This window comes from Suricata suricatta, chromosome 4 (assembly GCF_006229205.1).
Source record: "Suricata suricatta isolate VVHF042 chromosome 4, meerkat_22Aug2017_6uvM2_HiC, whole genome shotgun sequence".
NCBI lineage: Eukaryota > Metazoa > Chordata > Mammalia > Carnivora > Herpestidae > Suricata > Suricata suricatta.
This window is the reverse complement of record NC_043703.1, coordinates 8,676,725-8,690,139: the sequence shown is the minus strand read 5'-3', so window position 1 is coordinate 8,690,139 and position 13,415 is coordinate 8,676,725. Positions and strand designations below refer to the sequence as shown.

At 41.1% G+C, this 13,415-nt stretch overlaps 2 protein-coding genes across 6 annotated transcripts in view; both read right to left on the bottom strand.

Annotated features, from left to right (window-relative positions):
* Positions 1-1,920, bottom strand: part of CCDC168 (coiled-coil domain containing 168) — a 38,476-nt gene extending 36,556 nt beyond the window's left edge. For all 4 annotated transcript variants that reach the window (XR_003907568.1, XM_029936466.1, XM_029936465.1 and 1 more), the window contains exons 1-3: positions 1,570-1,920; positions 1,413-1,446; positions 1,271-1,310 (exon numbers count right to left, since the gene is read on the bottom strand). Coding sequence is in view for 3 of the 4 variants with exons in the window: in XM_029936466.1 (XP_029792326.1) it covers positions 1,271-1,310; positions 1,413-1,446; positions 1,570-1,797 (302 nt within the window). In the remaining variant the exon portion in view is untranslated. The remainder of the gene's footprint in view (positions 1-1,270; positions 1,311-1,412; positions 1,447-1,569) is intronic.
* A 5,187-nt stretch (positions 1,921-7,107) lies between these two features.
* TEX30 (testis expressed 30) lies at positions 7,108-13,136 on the bottom strand. Of its 2 annotated transcripts, XM_029936463.1 has the most exons (6): positions 12,692-13,136; positions 10,308-10,381; positions 9,613-9,843; positions 8,821-8,872; positions 8,145-8,350; positions 7,108-7,557 (listed from the first exon to the last, which is right to left on the bottom strand). In XM_029936463.1, exons 2-6 carry the CDS (start codon positions 10,320-10,322, stop codon positions 7,384-7,386), a joined length of 678 nt encoding a protein of 225 aa, XP_029792323.1. In that variant the 5' UTR covers positions 10,323-10,381; positions 12,692-13,136; the 3' UTR covers positions 7,108-7,383. The 2 variants fall into 2 exon arrangements, with proteins under 2 accessions (XP_029792323.1, XP_029792321.1); XM_029936461.1 differs by lacking the exon at positions 12,692-13,136 and having other exon boundaries at positions 10,308-11,232.
* Between the last annotated feature and the right edge of the window lie 279 nt (positions 13,137-13,415).

The window sequence follows — 13,415 nt, the reverse complement described above, 5'->3', positions numbered from 1 at the left end:
GGAGCCCAATGCGGCACTTGATCCCATGAACCATGAGATCATAACCTGAGCAGAAGTCACCCAGGCACCCCCTGACTAATGTTTACTTATCCTTTACAATTCAGCTCCAAAGGACCAACTTCAGCTCAGGGCATGATCTTGTGGTTTGTGACTTCAAACCCCACATCAGGCTCTGCAGTGAGGATGCAGAGCCTGCTTGGGATTCGTTCTCCCTCTCTCTGTCCCTGTCTCCCTCTCTCTTTTTTCTCTCTCTCTCAATAAATAAGTAAACTTAAAAATAAATAAATAAGATATCTACAGCATAACCTTCTTCACGAAGCCATCCCCAATACACTATGCTGGCTCAGGTATGTCCGAAATCTTCTCCTAACGTTCTATCACGGTTACCATCCTGCAAGGCAATCGCCCCTTACGTATATGTCTCCTCCACAAGAAAGTAAGTTTCCTGGGGGCACCTGGGGGGCTCAGACAGTTAAGCATCCTACTTCAGCTCAGGTCATGATCTTGAGGTTCGTGAGGTCAAGCCCTACGTCAGGCTCTGTGCTGACAGCTCAGAGCCCAGAGCTTGCTTTGGATTTTCTGTCTCCCTCTCTCTCTGCCCTTTCCCCACTCATGTTCTGCCTGTCTCTCTCAAAAATTAACATAAAAAATTAAAAGAAGAAACCAGGAAGTAAGCTTCTTGAGAATAGACACTGTCTTGTTTGTAACACAGTATCAAACACAATGTTCATTGTAGAGGAGATATCTAATGATCATTGAATGGATTTTGACAAGAGCAATTCAAATATTCATAGCAATAAGAGTAGTGCTGTCATATTTAACCCCTAGTGTCCTTTGGGATGCTTTGGGATTGTATAAACAGAACGTCACTTTTTCAGTACCTAGCTTCAGGTTCCTTGGCTCGCAGAAGGTGCTAACTGATATTTTTTCAACTGAATGATCAGAACTGGTGTTACTACTTCTTTGTGTGTGTGCTGGGGAAAGAGGTTGGATAGGGAAGCAAGTTACTAGACCTCTGTAAACTTTCTTTTTCCTTATTTGTATAAGCAGTAATAATACTACCTACGTGGAAGATTAATTTTAATAGAACATGAAAAGTCAGCTTGGAACAGAGCAACCATTAAAATCAATGTTTGACTGAATTACGACATCAAAGAGCTGTGGTCTTCTGTTCATATGGGAAAACCCTTTTCCGTAATTCAGATGTAAATACAATTTTGAATAGAACAAAACCAATCTGTTTCATTTAATTTCACAATATATCACTTACCTTTTTTCCGAAGATGAAGATGGATGAAATGACCAGTTATCTAGAGATAAGTGGGAAGTAAAAAAAAAAAGTCAGGACACCAATAGAAGCAACTCTGATTAAACAAGTTTTATATTAAAATATGGAATTATATAATAGTTACCAAATTCCAGGCTTTTCAGGCAACTGTCTTTCTTCTATTTCAAGGGAGACAATAAAATAAATATTAAAGGAGTAATCCAAATACCAAAGTTAAATTTTATAAGTAATTCTCATGTGATTTTGAAAAATAGGGGAGAAAGAAAACAATTTACCCTTACCTCCTGGGCACCTGAACTACCCTTTTCTGGAAGTGCAGGCTTCTTATGAAAGAATGTATAAATCTTTATGAGGATGATCTCAAAAATAATTCCTAGGAAAATTATAAAGAAGATTGCCATCAAGTCATTTTGAGTCCAGGACTCTACAAGTTCGCACAATGTCAAAAATGTATCATCTTCCAGTCTATTCTGCACCGCTCTTTTAAAGAAATAAAATTCTTTTGACATTTTTATGTAATATATGAAATAGATTGATGTCTCATTCTGCAGTCCTTGATTTTGGATGTTCTAAAACATAAAAAGATAGTACGCTCATCTCATAACCCCATGCAATGCTCAGAAAAACATTCCCAGTGCTGCTCAGCGTCCTGACCAAGTGCAGCAGGGACTGCTGACACGTCAGTACATGTCATAGAGGGTATTCAACTGGAGCGCATCTCAACTTACCTTGGCAATAATGGAAGTTCACTGGTGGGACGTGTATGGTGCTTTAGCAGTTTCCTTCATTTAAACATTGTAAATAACCTCTATTAATTTCACACACAAAAATATAATTCTATAAACAATCCCTTAGCAAAGTTGATTACTAGCCTGTAATTCAAAGAATGCAGAACAAATTTGAATTAGAACCATTTTCTAGTACCACCAGGAATACTGTACTCTGTGCTTGTGATTAGGAAAATATGAATGTAGCATTACCAGATTTAGGAAAAAACAGAGCAGAAAACTAAAGGAAATGCTGTAGTTTGAGTTTTAGGTAAATGCCAAATAGTTATTTAGTATGTCGCACTGTCACTAGGTAAGATATTATAGTTTGTCTCTTACAGGCCTGCCTGATTTTGTTTTCTTAAGATAGAACATCTCATTTTATACTTCTTTTTGCTAGAGGTGACTGTTCACAATGTTCCTCAACAATCTACTGTAACATTCTGAAATCCAAAGGTAGATTTTGGAATGGTCTTGTGGTGAATTCCCTTTTCACCGTCTCCAGTGATCCCAAGAACAGCTCCTGTGGAGCTTCCTGATGTCAGATTTGAGAGCCAGGTTTATGCACTGCTCCCTTTCAAAGTCTAGAGAGTAGGCCTTTAAGTTTACAGAGCAAATACAAGACAGTCTGGACTATTCATGAAAAATATTAACCCTACTTTGGATTTAGAGTACTTTCTCTTTGAAGATGTAATTAACTTTGTCTTCACTTACTCAAGGTGGGTTGAGGAAAGAGGTATTATTCTTTTACACTGGAGTTACCTGTTCAGTTCTCTTCTGTCACAGAAGTATAACTGAGTGCAAGAAGAGATTTCTTGAGTCTTACCTTTCTGGAGTATCAGAAATAACTTCAAAGCCACATCCTAAGCATCAGGGTTTATAGTATTCCAGTCCACTAAGAATAGCCTGCAGACATTTACACAATCTTTACTTGGGCTTAACTATGATCTTGGGGTTTGTTTTTGCAAAGGACAGCCTTCCAGCATGCAGGACCAGCATTTTTTTTTTTTTAAATTTTTAACATTTATTTATTATTGAGAGAGAGAGAGACAGAGCATGAGCAGAGGAGGGGCAGAGAGAGAGAAGGAGACACAGAATCTGAAGCAGGCTCCAGGCTCAGAGCTGTCAGCCCAGAGCCCCACGTGGGGCTCCAAGTCACAAACCGAGAGATCATGACCTGAGCCAAAGTCGGATGCTTAACTGGCTGAGCTACCCATGTGCTCCGGCATTCATTAATTCTTAAAGAAATTCTAGCAATTCCTCTGGATATTCTAGGATAAGTATACCCTCCTGTCTGACTGCCCCCCAACCCACATATACAATCGGATGACTTTATTCTGCTGAGTTTTTCTATAAAGTTTAATGCAGCTAGTAAAATATTCAATTTCTCTTGCCTGACAGTAGGCATTCTCGAATTCATTTCATGTGAACTACCGTAAAGAGTCTTCGATGTTTTAACACTTTACAGTTCCTGAGACCTTGCAGAGCTTTATGGCATGGAATCCCTGATTAGTGTGCCCCAGACTAGCTCTGTAAGAACTGAAAAAGGAACCACTCATGCTGATGTGAAATGTGCAAAAGAGGTAAAGAGTATCTCCTTCAGGGCTTTGTCATGTTTGTTACCCATGGGCTTGCCTACTCGGGGTGCCTGGGTGGCTCAGTCGGTTAAGAGTCTGACTCTTGGTTTCAGCTCAGGTCATGATCTCATGATCTGTGAGTTCGAGCTGTGTTGGGCTCTGCACTCATGGCACAGATCCTGCCTCTCTCTCTCTCTGTCCTTCCCCCTACTCACATGCTCTCTCTCAAAAATAAATAAGCTTAAAAAAAATGCAGTCACCTAATTCCCAGTGCAGACACTGCTGTCCTATCCACCAGAAACCTCTTATGTCAATCTCAAGTAAACTGCATAAAAAGTAAAGCGCTAAGCTGGATTTTTTTCTTAAAATTATGAAGACAATAAAAAAATAAAATAATGAACACCAGAGAAATTCCATCACTAATAGGAACACAGACACAAAAAAATTCTGTTTAAGTTGTAAAATATCTATTATATGTACCAATGTCACATTCTTTACACTACTTGGACATTGTGAAACTAGGCTTTTCCTTTTTTATGTATCAGAAAAAGGCCCAATCATAGGTGTATAAAACAATAATATAAAACCAGAGATTGTTCATAATGGTTAGAAATTCCCCCTCTGTAAATATCTTAGTTCAATACAACAAATACTGAATAATGACTACGTAAGGCACTGAACAACTAACTAAAAAGGGCTCTGTGGATACAAAGATCAGTGAAAAACATTCCCGGACATAGAGTATTTGTGACATGGTGCAAATATGCCAATCACGTACTGAAAAGGCAGAGTGTGATGGACAAAAGAGCAAGATACTAATGGGTTCCAAGGAGGGCTCCATGGTTGGGTAGTTTAAAAAAAAAAAGCTGTGATGGTGGAAAAAGAATTTAAGCATGTTAAAGGCGGAGGAGGATTTGGTAACAGGCTAGGACTAACAAGAAAGTTTCGGTTAGAGGCAGAGTCTTGTTCCAAAGCGTGGCGGCGTCCAGGTAACTGGAGCCCTGTGCTACACAGGTCCACCGTGTGGGGGAAATGAGGCTAAAATGTTGACAGGGCCTATGGTGAAGAGCCTTGAACTAAGGACTTCGACCTTAGTAGTCACTTCTGAAGACCCATCAACACAGTCTTTGACTTGGAGGCGTCAGTTGGTCTATTGAAGGAAACCACAAAACAGGAAAATCAATTAGGTGGTGAGAATCGGTGAAGGCCTACATTGAGTAATGGCGGCATAAATGAGAGAGATGACAGAATCAGACACTGAAAACTCGGGATGTGGCAATTAACAGGAAGCAAACGGATTCGGCAGGGGCGAGAGAAGCGAACGGTGAGCCAGAAAGGATTCCAAGATTCCCGAGGCTCTCAACCTGGAAACAACGGACACTGTGGATCGGATCCTGCTGTTCCGGCTTCTGCCCTGCGGGTTACAGACTGCTGGCAGCGTCCCTTTCCTCCAGTAGCACCGCCACCTCAGTCGTGACAACCTTGAGTTTCCAGACATTGTCAAATGTCCCTCAGGGGGCCAGATCACTCCTAGCGGAGAACTATCGGTTTAGGGAGTGGCCACGCCCTTAATGACGGTCTACAGGGCAGACGCCAGGACGGCTCTTTAACCATAAGCTCAACCTTTTCCCTGCAAGAGGTGGCCAATCTGCCAGGAGCAGCTGCGACCTTTTCACAAATGTTCATTTCAGTCTTAGACATACCGCTCAACTCTCTCCGGGAGCTGTACATTTCCCAGCTCCAAGATGACAAGCTGCTTCATCAATCAGGAAGTTTCTTACAAGCAACTCAAGGAAAAAGCAACTTTCAATGACCTTGGACGTCATCTCTATATTTGATGTAGTATTTTTGGCCACCTGTTATACCCAGTTTAATTTGCAAACAAATGTTAACTACTAAGCCTGCTTAGTAACCTTTTAAATCTATTTCTTCACTGTAGTTTTTATATTATGGTTTGCTCTATAATAAGTTTTATTTTCTCATTAGTTTTATTTCTGATTTGTAATATTACTATTTCACAATTGATTTGTATTTATTTATAGACCATAGTTATATGTCAGCTCTGGATGTGTTTTCTGTGTTTATAATACCAATGCCAGAAATGTTTTAAAATTTCAAATGTTAAGCAATGATTATGTACTATTTTTTAAAATTTAAGCCTTATTCAAGAAATTTAGTCAAAAAATAACCATTATTCACTGAGTGACATTGAAATTTTGATTTCAGGGGCACCTGGGTGGCTCAGTGGGTTGAGCGTCCAGCTTCGGCTCAGGTCATGATCTCACAGCTCTTGGGTTTGAGCCCCGCGTCGGGCTCTGTGCTGACAGCTCAGAGCCTGGGGTCTGCTTCAGATTCTGTATTTCCCTCTCTCTCTGACTCTCCCCTGCTCACAATGTCTCTCTCTCTCAAAAATAAATTAAAAACATTTTTAAAAATTAAAAAAAAAGAAATTTTGATTTCATAGTGATACATAATTTCATTCTGCAATAGGATTTGGACAGTTACCTAGGTTTCCGTTCTTTGTGCATGATTGAGAAAAATTAAAAAGTAACTAAAATCCATGGACTCCACTAGAGAAGAATGAGGGACTTCAAAAATCTGCGAGCTGCCCAGCCCCCACCCCCTGAGGCTGTCTGAAGGGCCTAACATTAGAGCAGCAGAGAAGCCCAGAGAAAGAGTTAATATCGTACTGCAGAAAACCACCCTCCCTACACACTTCTGCATCATCAGCCCCATCACAGTTTGTGCCCTTTGTAGGAAACAGATGCTATATTTTTAATATATAATTCATCACTATTTAGGTCCAGTTGGGGTATAAACTGAACTTCCTAAGCCAAAACGAGGTGCCCTAACTCTTCCCAGATACAGCACAGATGTTAGTCCCACTGTTTAGTCCTTATTTCCTTCTCCCCGTATTGAGGGAGAGGTCTAGACATGAAGTTCCTCCATTATATTTAAGCTCTAAGTATTTACTCATCTTCGCAAACCCAATCAAGCTTTGCCTGTAACAGGCCTTCAGTAAACATTTATGTTTTTAATGTTTATTTACTTTTGAGGGAGAGAGAGCACAGGGGGAGAAAGGGCACAGAGAGAGGGAGACACAGAATCCAAAGCAGGTGCCAGGCTCTGAGCCGTCAGCACAGAGCCCGACGCGGGGCTCATACTCATCAACCACAAAATCATGATCTGAGCCAAAGCCAGACTTTTAACCGCCTGAACCACCCAGGTGCCCCCAGTAAACTTTTCTTGAATGGAAGTTGTTACTTCATTCCCAAAACAATGTTCAGGGCCCCCGTATTTGAAAATGTCTCTTCCCTCCTATCTCTTAACTGAAATTTAAAAGATTAGGTGAAGGAGCGTATACGTTCTATAAAGCTGACTACATTTACCACAGTAAAGTAACAGTTGTTTTCCTGTTTTAAAGACACTGCTCTGCAAGATTACTTTCTCAGTTGCACGGAAAATAAGACAGAAATTGAACTGTAACAAAATTCAAATGTTTAATTTCTTCAAAACTTAACTATATTATGAAAATAAATTATATTTAGACCACCATCAATATTTGTACATCATCTTTATACAACTATAACAGTGCTTTCAAAAGATATTTTGTAAAGGACATTAAGTTCACAATTAAAACCTGTTTTAAAAATGGGTGAACATTAAATTCATCTGAAATGAGAGGTATGCTGTTCTTTATCAAATGAACTGTATTTGTATTCAAAATAACATGGCTTTTAGCTAAATACAATTATTTCTTGTCCATTTCAGTGATTTCCTGGATCCAAAACAAAATCTGTGTATTTATTTCTTTGAAAACGTCATTTGTTGAACGTCCTTTCACTGCCATGGAATGATTCGCCTTCTCAATCCAGTGGATTTTATTGGGAGCTTGCATTTTCTGTGCCACTTTCTCCAACAAGTTCTAAAGGAAAAAAAGAAGATACTAGACCAATGCTCTTTTAGTGTTTAATAAGGATTCTCTCTCCTGCAGCACTATACTGGCATCCATTCACTAAATATTCATTAAATACCTCCTCTACAGACCACTTTCAGGGCAATGGAATATGCCAAACAAGGTCCACAGAAGTGGCAGTCTACGTCCCCCAGACACGGCAATGCCACAGATCAAGTACTCGTTATTGACAATATATAGTAATATGTACAATTAACTTTTTCTCAAGAGTCAATTTTATAACTGAAGAAGCTGTTTGAATGTTGAAATAACAAAAACAAATACATAGTCTAGTGATCCCCAGAACACAGGATTCATATACTAAACTTTCATTCCAAGGAAGAGTCAATCCACTTCGCCACTCTTTCCAGGGAGATCACTGTCAGCATGCTTCTATTTCTCAGTTCTCCAAAGCAAACAGGTTAACTATGTCACAAAACAAGCACTAGTCCAATCAAAACTTTTTAAAGAAACTGTAAGCTGTAGGCAATACCTTATTCCCAAGATAATTCTTTCACTCACTCTCTCATTTACACAAACATCAAGTTGTAAATCACCTTTTCACACATCTCATCTGCTGAACCTGACACAAACAATACAGGATCTTTGATTCGATAGAGATCTTCATCTCTAAGTTTATGCTGCTGCTTTGGATGGTGCAGTGGGTAAGAGATACAAATGAGACCTCGGATGAAATCATCAGTGTCATCGGGCTCATTATGGCACATTACAGAAGCAGCTGCTCTTGACCCCATTGAACGACCTAAAATCAATTAAAATTAAGTTCAGTTTGATACATAAATGTTCATGTAACGTGGTGATAATACGGCAACTTAGATTTCATTAACTGTTCATCCATCTAACTGTCTGACTTAACTCCAAAAGGTGGCAGTTAGCAAGCTGCAATACGACGTCTACAGAGTCATAAAGAGCTCAAAATTGATCCTACGTTAGAAAAAAGGAATTATTTTTCTGAAGAATATTTAAAGATCCTTGTGAAGGAATCATTTTAGAGGAGGTGACTCAGAGATAGAAATAAAGGAGAGATCTTTGGGTTATAATACATATCTATGAGGTTTACATTTGCTTTAAACTAATAAAGTACCTTGATGTCATACAAGAAAGAGATTTAACAAAAGATTCTTCACTTAGCTTCCTGTCATCAATTAATTTTAATTCTTGACTACCTGCTCTTATATTAATTCTAGTAGATTTAAAAGCATTATAACTTACCGCCAAGGAAAACACCTGCCAATTTGTATTCTCCTAAGGTCTTTAGGTAATTCTAGAAAAACCAACCAAAAAACGATCAATTCTTCTCCTACAAAATATTCCACCGGAAAACCAATACATACTTCTCATCATTACTGAAATGTATGAAAATCACTGTGAAGACAACTATAAAATTTTAGGGGATTCTTCTGGAAAGAGGTAACCAGTTCTTTGCACTTCCAGTCATGCTGTCACTATCAAATCATATCCTCAGTAATACAGACAAGTAATGAGGAAAACAAAATCACTTTACCAATCTAAAATAATTTTTAAAGAATTACATTTTTTAAAAACCTAGTAAGAGCTACCAACTAATACAGAATTTAATAATACTAATTTAAAGCCCTGAAAAATGTATCAAGTTTGAAATAATCTGGATTAGAAAAACTGCAAGTTTGTTTTATCCAGGGATTTTAGTTTCAATGGTGCTATATTTGTTCATTCATGGTACAGTAGGCAAAGATTCAGAACTACATTCTGAAGTTATGTAATTCCAGTAAGAAAATTACATCACAAATAGCTCCCCTTGGCAGTACCGCAGCAGAATATTTATGATGTGAGCATTCGTCTCCATGGAAACTGACAGCAAAAAAGAGAAATCTATTTTATGCAGGCTTCATGTACTGTTGAGTTTCTAACATTCATTAAAAGCTTTTTAAAATGAACCAAATGACTGCTAATAGAATTTGTCTTAAATGTATTAAAAATTTTAAAACAGAATTGTTATAAATAAATAAAAAGAAATTTTCTTACCAAAACTGATTTATATGCCTTAATTCTATGTACAATATTAAGGCCTTTACAGGTAAATCTCAGGCAAAAAAACCCATGAGATGCAAGATGGGATGCCAGTGACATCAAATGAGGAAGATTCATATCTCCTGATGCTCCATGTGTAAGAATTATTCCATATGTTAAGCTCTTGTTAGGTACCAAACAAACGGCATCTAGTAATTTATTTCCAAAAGGTATTTTTAATTTAACCTGGAATTCAAGAGAATAAAGGGATCAAAAATTACTTCCTTGCCTACTCAGACAACCGAATAACTATGTTTGTGAGACCCATGATTCACATGGCCTCTAAATAAAAAACACTATGAACAATAGCTAATATTTAAGTACTTATTATGTGTCAAGTACTATGAGAGCTTTATATGTATGAACTTATTGACCCTTCCTAATAATCCTATAAAGCAAGTACTATCATCACCTCCATTTTATAGATGAGAAAACTGAGGCACAGGAGGTTAAGTAATGTGCCCAGGTTATATAGCTGCTAGCTAGGATTCAAACTCAGGTAGTTTGCTCCAAAAGTCCTTACTCCTAATCAGTAATGCTATATTGTCTACAAAGTACAAATAGAAAATAGGAAAATTAATCTGGAGCCACATGACTTTAAAAAAAAAAAGAAACCCTGAAGATGCAGAACATATGAAAATATGTATTACCTCTGTATGACTCATTTTCACTGCTGAATAGCAAACTTAAAGTGCACTGCATCTGAGAAGCAAAGGACATCTCCCTGAAAAGAAGATTCTGTTGTGAAAGGTGGGTTGGCAGACACGGATATGACATAAGAACTATGAATGAACACAGTGACTGAAATAAACACATTTAGAAGTACTTCTCTAAGAACTGGTGCTCTACATACGCATTCCTTAATTACTTTCAAGGTTCTGAAAACCATGGGGACGCAGAGCTGCTTACAGGGTCAGGGGTGGGGGTAGCAGACATTATAGAAGAAAAGCCAATGAGATACCTTGACATGGAAATCTTAAGAAAATTCATATGGAATTACATACCCACACCTTTTGTCAGATGACTGTGCAGCGCATCCTAGTACGCAGTTTACATACATCTCCACGCTACTGATTTGGGGCTTGACTACGTGACACTACACTAACCAGTGAAATTTAGGTAACAGCTGTATTGTGCCCTCCCCCCCACTTCTGAGCCAAGACATAGCAAATTTCCAGAAGCTCCCTTGACCTCCCACCCTCAGTCATCAGGAAAGCATGTTCCAGATATTTTTGCTTTTTCAGCCTGGATCTCAGAACAAAGATCCATGTTGCAGATATGAACCCAAAACTAAAGTCTGGAGTTCAGCCAAGATCTATGCCACCGCAGAACCAAGAAATGCTGGCCTGAAGAACCCCAGAGATTTGGGGATTGTGACACAGCATTCCTTCCTATGGAAGAGATCTTTTATTATTCAAGCTATTACCAACATCAGGATCTCCACTATTCATCTATTTTTTCCTGTTAACATTTATTCATTCATCCACTGACTAGATAAGAGTTCAGAGTTCAGAAGGTACCAAAAATACACGGTGAAAAGTGTCCCTCAGGGGCGCCTGGATGGCTCAGTCGGTTTAGCCTCCGACTTCAGCTCAGGTCAGATCTCACGTTCGTGGGTTCAAGCCCCGCGTCAGGCTCTGTGCTGACAGCTAGCTCAGAACCTGGAGCCTACTTCCGGTTCTGTGTCTCCTTCTCTCTCTGCCATCCCCCTCTCATGCTCTGTCTCTGTCTGTATCAAAAATAAATAAAATATTAAAATATATATATATTAAAAAAAAAGTGTCCCTCAGTCCATTATTGCCTTGCTACGCATATCCCTTCTCCAAAGTCAACCAATATGACCTGCTTCTTCCGAATCTTTCCAGGTATTTTATACAGACACACACTCCCTCCTTTTCTTAAATAAACTCATTTTTCTGAATCCTCTACCACATCTTTTGTTTACTCTTTTTTCTAAACAACGACCTTCTTTCATTGTGCTTTAGGGCTGCAGATTATTCCAAGGGAAGGCTGTGCATTATGTATTTCACCAACCATCACTGAGACTGTCTCCAATCTTTTGCTAAAATACTGCAATGAATGGCTCGCACCTTATCTTCTCATGTGCGTGAACCAATTTTATTAATAACTTTGTGGGAGAGGAACTGCTGGATCAAATGGTATATTCATTTGTGGTTATATTGTTTATGGAATACATTCGATTTGTGAATAGGTGATCTATGCATTTGGAACAAAATTTTTAAAGAACAAAAATGTAAACATTTAACTCTCCTCACATTCTTTTTCCCCAGCCATGGAGTTTCCTTCCCCAGATGTGACCAACTTATTTTTTTTAAGGTTTCTTTATTTGCAGCAGTGGGGGGCAGGGGACAGGGGCCAGAGAGAGAGGAAAGACTGGCAAGCAGGCTCCATGTTCAGCATACAGCCCGATGCAGGGCTCCAACATCCCTTGACCTGAGAGGTCATGACCTGAGGTCAAGCGGTCATGAACTCTTGAATCAAGAGTTCATGGCTTGCCTGCCTGAGCCTCGCAGGTGCCCCCACTGTGACCAACTTACAGTCTTTCCACACACGCGTGTAAGTGTGCAGAAAAATTCTTACTTGAGCCCGAGGACAATTAATCTGGCTCCAAAAATTCTGGGGCTTGGGTGGACGAAGGAGAACAGAGGACTTCAGCCTAGCGTCCCTGCTTTCCCAAACGTCGCCCCTTAACTAGCTGTGCCCGCGGTCCCCTGGTTCAGGGCTCCTGCCCTATGTTCTCAGGAGAACAGCCTCCCTCCTAATGTGAGAAGGAACCACGCAACGACGCGACGCGAGGAAGGAGCCGCGCACATCTAGGTGCCTCCGCAAAGCAGGTCCCCCAGGGGCCCCCAGCACCCTCTCCCTCCCCAGCAGGCCCCAAGGCCCCCCGCGCTGCCAGTCTCGGTGTGCTCCGTTCCCGGACTGTCCGACGAAGTTCCCTGTCTCAGGTGTTGAACCACGCAGAGGTTCGCGAAGAACATGTTCATTCCAGAACCCTCCAGAACCCCACTACCTTGCTGCTGCTGCTGCTGTTTCCAGTCCTGGGCTCGGCAGCATCGCAAGTCAGGTCTTCTGAAAATCCCCTTTCCCGTGATTTTAGTGAGATTCCGGGAGGGAGGAATGGCAGATACGTGTCCTCAATCCACTACCTCGTCCTAGAATGTTCTACCACTTGGAAACAAACTGGATCTTTGTGGTCTTTTGGGAAAAGTCCCAGGCCTTCCAGGTTCCCCCAGGAGCAGCCCACTCGCCACACACTACTCCGGTTAACAGCGAGCCTGCTCCGGGATTCGAACCCACAGCAACCGGGTCCCGGCAACCTGAGTTCCGGGCAGGGCAGGGTCCGAGTCTGGCTCGGCCTAGAGGGGTCTTCCGTGGCCAAAGGAACACCACGGGGCTGCCCGGAGAATGCACCTGTGCTCTCCGGGCTTCGTGAGCTTTCCAGAAGGGCTGGCCCGACGACCGCTGGCACTCACGGCGCGCGCGGAGGGGCCGACGTGCCGCGACCTTCGCAACTGCCAGGCGGAACATCGCTTGCGCACCGGGCAGGCTGCCCACGGCCGTGCGCGGGAGGAGGTGCCGTCTTCCGGGGGACCCTCGGCCTGGGGGCGCACAGCCGACGGCGCGGGGCCGGAGCAAGGCGCCCCCACAGGCCTCTAGGGTCCCCCTGCACCCGAGAGACCCGTCTCGTGCACTTGGCTGGCGCGCGGGGTGCGGGGGGCGCGGTGGCCGCCCCC

What these genes read in the sequence shown, in the direction of transcription:
- TEX30 (XM_029936463.1), bottom strand. An exon ending in GGCAGGTGTTTTCCTTGGCG is followed by an intron (nt 8,351 to 8,820) that starts GTAAGTTATAAT and finishes AATTGATTTTAG; the next exon opens with GTCGTTCAATGGGGTCAAGA. An exon ending in CAGATGAGATGTGTGAAAAG is followed by an intron (nt 7,558 to 8,144) that starts GTGATTTACAAC and finishes TTTTTCCTTTAG; the next exon opens with AACTTGTTGGAGAAAGTGGC.